General features: G+C 36.9%; 1 protein-coding gene across 1 annotated transcript in view; it reads right to left on the bottom strand.

The window, feature by feature from the left end:
* The window catches only part of LOC106533812 (gamma-aminobutyric acid receptor subunit beta-3), a gene marked incomplete at its 5' end in the record, with an annotated part of 47,818 nt that overhangs the window by 12,246 nt on the left and 27,697 nt on the right, over positions 1-7,875 (bottom strand). Inside the window, 3 exon segments of the mRNA XM_014030252.1 lie at positions 4,982-5,134; positions 6,851-6,988; positions 7,493-7,575. Coding sequence (XP_013885706.1) covers positions 4,982-5,134; positions 6,851-6,988; positions 7,493-7,575 — 374 coding nt within the window.

Here is a 7,875-nt window from a genome sequence, read left to right as displayed (position 1 = left end):
CCACATTTCTGTAATCCTCAGCGGTACAAACTATTTCATATTTAATAATAAATTCCTCATGTTTTAATAAATCCCCTTTATTTTTATCAAATGAATAATGGCCCAAATTTATTTTCCATGATCCATCCTTCCATGACTATTGATTTTCTTCTTCTGCGGTCTGCATTTTAATTCCAGACGTCACATGCAGCAATGAATTGTGGGTAATACACTTCGCCGAAGTCCACAAATATGCAGACTTCACGGAATGGCGGAAATAGTACCCAAAATGGGCGTGGCGAAGGGTGGATGTGGAGAATGTGGGACACACTACGCACTCAAACCCTTCAACATGAACGTGCATTTGAAGTGCACAAGGGTGGAACGAGGGTGGGAGTGCGGGTGTTGGGACAGGGCCTCAGTCTGGACTTAGTGAGATCACAGAAATGCACTTGATGTCAGGCTGAACCAGTCATTAACTAACTTGACTTCAGCTGGTTCAAAATGCTTCTGCACACCTTTTAGACAGGCTGACTCACTTCCTGTTTTTAAATCCTTTCTTAAAACACTTTGTTTCTTTTTTGGATTTAACTCAGACTGGATGTTKGCTTTTTACTGTTTCTATAATCGTAACTAATCATTTTTTGTTATGCTTGTTTGGAACTTCAATGCATTAAAATTGTTTGCGTTTAACTTGTACAGTGTTGTTTTTTTGTGTACAACATCAACAATGTTTGTGTTTCTCTTTTTCTCCTGGGTGGTTTACAGACACGGACATGCTCAGGCTTACATAATGAGGACAAAAATGTTCCAGTGTACAGTGTGTGAGGGGGAGTCAAGAGCAGAACCATGCATTGATTTTAAAATAACCAAAAAAGATTCTTAACTTTTAGAGCTACTGTAAAATGGTTGCTTGAAAAATCACATTGCCATTACTGACAGGTGAAGGAAGGCAGTGTGTTTGCTCGTCTCTCTGCGTGTCAGTCTGTTAGCAAAATATCTCATGAACCACCACTAGATAGACGTTGATTAAACTCTCAAAACGTGATTATTGGATTAACAACTGATTATATTTCAATGTCAAACCAATTCAAGATGGTCACCACAGCAAAMTGACGTTGGGACACAAAAATGGATATAACTCAGCAAATTTTACARATATTAGCTTAAATTTGGTGTTAGTAGCTGAGAGTCATTCACAACAYATACKCATTRTCATTGGATGTAACTTTTGGGGTCAACTCAGTTCAAGATGTCTGCTACAACCAAGCAGCCTTAAAAACACAAAATTGGCTCCAGCTGTGTCTCAGTTGAGGGGCTGCAGCCTAAAAGACCACGGCCAACGGAGGCTGCAACCTTCGCAGGCCGTGTCGGCTGCAAGAAACAGCTATGAAATGAAATGGTCTAGCCTTCAGATGACGTATGTTTGTGTGACCATGCATTATTTTGTTACCATCATACAAGTGCCTTCAGACTTAAAATGTATTGGGCATGTATTCACATGTCATTTCACTGGAAGAGTAACCTCAGTTAAAAATGTTACAGGTAAATAAATAAAAAACAATAATAATAATCTGGGTTTAGCTCCAGTATCAGTACATTTAGTTGCATTTTATGTAACATCTCATTCCAGGAAAATTATCATCTGCTAGACAAAACTTTAAAATAAATTCTTCAGTCCGTGATGAATTTCCAAACTTCAATAACGGTTAAAAAAAAAAAAAGAAATAAAACCTCTGCTGTCTTTGATTTTCTGTTAGTTTGCTGACGATGCAATGAATCATGGGATGCCCTCGGCCAGGAAGGATACACAGATGCAGCCTTCATTTTTCAGCTGCATGAGAAGCAGCCTATRAATTAGGACAGAACTTGATGCTGGGCAGTGACATAAGCGGCCAACATGTGGGCTCAGTGGGCTGCAGCCCCTTAAAATCCACGGAGTACACAAAACATCATGAAAGCAACGATTACAAGTATGTCTACAGCTGATTAACTTTTGGACTCAACCGAATTSAAGAAGACCACCACAGCCAAGTGACCTTGGAAAACAGAAACAGAGTTACGGCTGTCATTTTTAACAGACATTGAGCTAAAATTTGGTGGGATATTACCAACACAAAACACTTTTCCCAACATCTTTGCTTAAAGATGGCCGCCACAGCAGACTAACATAAGACAATACAAGAAAAAGGAAAACCTGTGTAAATTTTACACATATTTTGCCAAAGTTTGATGTGTTAATTAGCTGACAGTCATTCCAAGTGCACATKTAGTCATTCCTCAGTGCTGATTTCCTCAGTTCCCATCTGAAACCTGTGAGYTGATTTTTCCTCAGGATATTCCCACACTTCAGCAGTGATTGAGTTTGGACAGACATGTCAGTGTAAATGCTTTCCACCTTGCATTGGTCTCTTGTCTCAGACAGCGGTCTTCTCAAYGATGTGGGGCTAAAGAAGAGAAACCGCAGGAGTGGGTTTCAATATGCTTTACGGATCCAAGGATGCTCATTCGAACCCGGCCGCCCACAAGCACACCCAAAATTTATTACACTCCTCTCATGACGATGTAACAGCTGAGATTTAATGACTGCTGCTATAATGTGCTCCTTCTCACACACAGAGCACTTAGAGTGCACTGAGTCTGAATGAGGATTCCCATTAAAGCAAAGATTCAAGTGGAGATAATTGCATTAGGAGTGTTGTGTTTTCAGATGGTCAACTGAAACTCAAATGAAACCAGTGAGCTCAAAACTGTGAGCATTCAGAAAATGTTAATAGTGCGAAAGCTTCACAACATTCACACTATTGAGACAGTAATGTCTTCCGTACRTTTTTTGGCATCTTAGTCTAGTAGGAAGGAGGGGGTCCCATGCACCCGAAARATATATTTTTTAASYTAACTTTTTGTACTCCTTAAAGTGTCCAGTAAATGGATTGTGTTGGCCCCAGAGCAAATTATTGTCCCATATTTGTTTTTATTGACCATCTTTAATGGCCRACCTGGATTTTCCATTGTGAAAAATGAAAACTTTAAATCAACATAGCCCCTAAATTTTGTCACATGTATATTTATTGTGCCATTTTGTTTGCCGACCTGGATTTCCACAAATGTAAAAAAGAGAATGTAAAAATCAACATGTTGACTTAACTAGGCATTGTGCAGAGGCACAATTGTATTTGTCATAGTACATGTGACAAAATTTCAAGTGGATATCATCAACTTGTGTTTACTATGTATGTTGAAGATTATAAATATACAAAGCTTTGAAAAAAATATCAATAGGGTGTACAGGGGAGTAGTTCCTGCGATTCAGTTTAGGCTAATTTTAGCATTTTTTTTGTGTTTACTCCAGTTATTATGCATCAAACATGATATAATCATAGGAATCTTTTTTTTTTCAACAAATTACCCATGAAAAGACAAAAATAAAATGGGGTGAATGGTGTCTGTCGGATGTAGAGTTTAGGAGCTACGTTGATTTAAAGTTTTCATTATTCACAAYSGTAAATCCAGGTCGGCCATTAAAGATGGYCAATAAAAACATACATGGACAATAATTTGTTCTGGGGCCAACACAATCCATTTACTAAACATCCTAAGGAGWACAAAAAGTTAGGTTAAAATATATATCTTTCGGGTGCATGGGACCCCCTCCTTCCTACTAGACTGTCTAAACTCGTTCCACAATTTTTGTGCTATTTCAAGAATTCATATCAAAACATTCATCTCATTTATGTCAAGTCTGCTATAACTTTTGGTATTTCAGCTATTTCACTTTTTTAGCCACTTTTTTGCTGTTGAAAATGAATGGAGCAGTTTTCAACATCATAAAAATCCTGTAAAATGTTTCTAAATCTTTACAGCATCTTACACATTTTGTTCTGCTTATGCTCTTTTTCACTTTCTTGTGCTAATTTTAACAAGTTTTTTGTGCAAATTTGAGCTTTTTTCTGCTTTTTCAGCTATAATTCTTCTTTCTGCCATTCTTCTGCTTTTTTCTGTTTTTGTACTTTTATCTGCTACTTTGTGCTATTTATGCTTCTTACATATGATTTTTGCTATTTTCAGCTATTTTCAGCAATTTTAGCTAAAGTTCAGCTGTTTTAAGCTAAATACACATTTTTGTAGCTATTACAATTTATTTTGCTAAGTTTAGCAAACTTGTACTCCTTATGCTTCTTTTATGCTAATTAAAAAAACCCAGTTATAGTTTCGTTGTTTTACTGACAATTTCTGCTCTTTTAGTTATTCACAAAAAAATTGTCAATTTTTAGTACATTTACGCCTTTTTTCTGCAATTTTTAAACTTTTATAGGACATTCACCATCTGGGTGTTAATTACAACTTGTGACTGCTACCTTTAGCTTGTTTTTTTGCTAATTTTAGCTTTTTAATTCTTTTTCAGGTTTAGATCTGCTTGTTTCTGCTATTCTTCTGATTTTTTCTACTTTTTATGTTTTTTTCCTGCAAAAGGTATGTATTACAGATCTTTTCTGCTGTATTCAGCTAATTTAGCTTTTAGCTGTTTCTATTTCTGTGGCAGACATCCTGAATAGTAGACTAGATTTTATTACTTTTCTCTATTTTCATAAAAATTCATCCATTTTGAGATATTTTACTAAAAAAACAATAAAGAGGTAAAGACAAAAAATGACTTTCTAGTCAACAACAAATGAGCATCTTTCCGTATATTTAGCACAATAATAAACAAGTTAAACACACTGAATATGCTGATTATTTATTTGTCTTTCCTTCCAACTTTGTGACCTTTCTCTTCAGTGCACAGTTGTAGTTCACACACCAGTGTTAAACTTTATTCTGATGATTTTATTCACTGGCAGCACAAAATTAAGTGGGTACTTTCTGTTTCCCTGTAATTTTTTATTAATTAACACAGAGTAACACACTTTATATCATCACTATTGTTTTAATCTTTCATCAACTGYCTCATTTTTCTGCAACTAGTGACTTGTTTGAATTGACTGCATAGAAAATATCGTACCTAATGCAACTCTGGCAGCCGAAGCATCATAATTTATCCAGAACGACACCCAGGACAGGATGGTGATGAGAATGGAGGGCATGTACGTCTGCAGGATGAAGTAGCCGATGTTTCGCTTCAGCTTGAAGCTCAGAGACAGTCGAGGGTAGGCACCTGCAGGAGGAGAAGGTTCAGCTGATCCTGGCAAACACTTTACTTTGCTTCAGAACTGGGTTGTCAAAACTACTATATGACATGAGAAAAATTGTTTGACATAAAAAAACCAAAATCAAAGGATTAATTCATCATAGTATTAAATTAACAGTATCGTCTATGCATTTTAAGAAAAATAATACTGTTACATTATGTTGAATACTGTAGGTACAGGTAACAGCTTTTATCAAGCTAGTTTCTACAATTCTTATTTGAAGTTTAATTATAAAATAATAATATTTCATTTGTGCACTGAAAAAATTGGTATTTTTAAAATGTGATACACTACCTAAAGAAAAGGTTTGACTACATTAAGGTGGGGTTTGTTGAAATGTTTTAAACATGTATTATCTGTTTGTAGACTGATCTTTGATCAACTTCCGTTTGGAAAAGAGTTTATGGCTGACTGACGAGCTAATGGCTGAAGGTAAAGTGTATTGGTGCATTTACGATTCATGCAAATGTTATTTCATAGATGTTTTTACAACACTATTAACTTCTCATTATGTGGTTATTCAAAGACTTGTGGCATGTGCAAACACAAGCAGAGCAGCAGCTAGCTGTAGCAGTTCTTGCAGAAATATAACAAAGATTAAATTTCTGATATGTAGTTTGAATCAACCATGTAATGGTTTAAATGTTAACATTTGTATTACCATCATGAAATTAGAAAAAAACTCCACTTTGGTCTTGGCTGCTTTCAAATTAGAAGTTTAGCTCATCAGTTCTGTCAGGTAGTAAAATCAGGATGTCYTCTGGATGCCTCTCAAGAGGTTTTTTGGGCCCAACTGGTAGGAAACCCAAAGGAAGACCCAGGACATGCTTAAGAGACTACAGTGGTGTCCAAATTCAGGCGGCTGCATTCTTCAAAGGACCYGGTAATGTAGACTGGGTCTTTTGTCAACTGYGAAGACTGGAAGTGAGTGGCTGTAAATTTTGATGATCTAGCCTTCAGATTTATTTACATCCTTACCCTGGTGTATGTCTTATAGCCTAGCAACTGTAAAAACTTTATGAAAATCAAAATGAGCAAAATATTAATATATTACACTTAAACTTAAAGGGGGGTATAATGCACAGTAGACTTTTTTGAGCTTTATATAATGTTATAATGTCATTCCCTCATCAAACACATATACAYAGTGTTGCTTTGAGTCATTCATTAATCTCCTTTAGYCATGTGGCGCTGCTTAAACACTTGCTGGTACAAAGTTCCGCCTATTTGTACAAAGCTCCTCCCTGAAGTTCAGTCTGCAGCCAAGCTCCCGTCCCACAGAGTACCCCACCCCCCAAAGAATTGTTTGTTGACAATTTGTAGTGTTGGAAATGGTAGGAGGTTCTTCAAGAGGCAGAGGCCAATTTCAAGGTGTTTAGATTTGTTTTTAAATTTTATAATTTCATTTTATTTTATTTATGATATGTACAGCATTTTCATAACTGAAGGAAACAGTTGCTTGTCTGAGTCCCCCCCAACAACATATCTAACTGAACTTTTTAAATAATGAATACTGAAATATGTTGTATTTCAAACTACTGTTTGTTGTTATTATTTTCAGTTAAAGATCTATTTCAAAGAAAGCCTGTWACTCCAGAAATGATCTTTTTTTAATTCATTGTGAACTGATGATCCATCCTACACCACAGGAACTCCATCATTGTGACTTTCTATTTATTTACCTGTGGAAAACACCACGTTCCTGGAGACCAGTTTGTAGTCCACTATGGAGAACTGAGGGAGTTCGATTCGTGTCACTCCGGTCACAGCATTTTCTCCTCCCATCCAGTAAAACTCTATATCATCTGTTGTGTAACCATCTGTAAGAAAACCAGTGTGACTCCTGAGAAATGCAGCCATCTCATGTTGTTGGACAGATAAAATCATTCACAGCTGATTCAATCTGCTGCTCACATGAGATCTGAACCTTTATGGATATTTGTGCTCCTGCAGGTWGACAGACCACATGCACATGGCTCAAAACTGTCAATATTTTTATGGCGGCTCAGATGGCCAAACATGCCATCATGACAAATGACACTGGACTAATCATTACTGCGCTCCTCTAAAAGAAATGGCTGTCTGCTTTAAACCCCTCTGCATGGACAAAATCATTTTAACTGGAGACGATGCAGCAAGCAAATCTTGCTGAGATATGACAAGTTAATAAATCCAGAGCAATTCATGCAGCCTTTGCAGTTTTCTCCCTGCGAGATGAGGAACGTAAAAACTTCTTTATGAGAATGCGGCATTGCTCGTCATTTTAAGAGAGGAGCAAGTTAAGGCCGTCCTGTTTCGTTACCAGGCAAAAGRCTGAAACTCACAGCTTTCGATTTCCAGGGTGCAATTCTGTTCATCCAGAGGGTATCGCCTCAGATCCATCATGCAGGCTGCTGTTGTTGTGATTCTGAACASAAACAGAAAACAAGAGAATGTTAAACAGTGAAAGACGTCAAGTAAAAGATACACCATGTGAGCAGTGAGGACGAAAAAAGATGGCAAAARCTGATGATGTCATAGCCCCACCTCTAACCTAACCTTCAACAAGAGGGTCCCCTCTTCTTGTGTTTCACATTCTTCACTCAGAGCGTAAGTTTTATGTGCATGCTCCTCACCTTGTTTCCTGTTTTTGGTTATACAGCAGGTAAAATAAGTATTGAACACATCACCATTTTTCTCAGTAAATATATTACTAGAGGTGCTAATG

The sequence above is a fragment of the Austrofundulus limnaeus genome, unplaced genomic scaffold, assembly GCF_001266775.1.
Source record: "Austrofundulus limnaeus strain Quisiro unplaced genomic scaffold, Austrofundulus_limnaeus-1.0 Scaffold1027, whole genome shotgun sequence".
NCBI lineage: Eukaryota > Metazoa > Chordata > Actinopteri > Cyprinodontiformes > Rivulidae > Austrofundulus > Austrofundulus limnaeus.
Note: the sequence above shows the minus strand (reverse complement) of the source record. Positions and strands in the feature narration are given on the sequence as shown.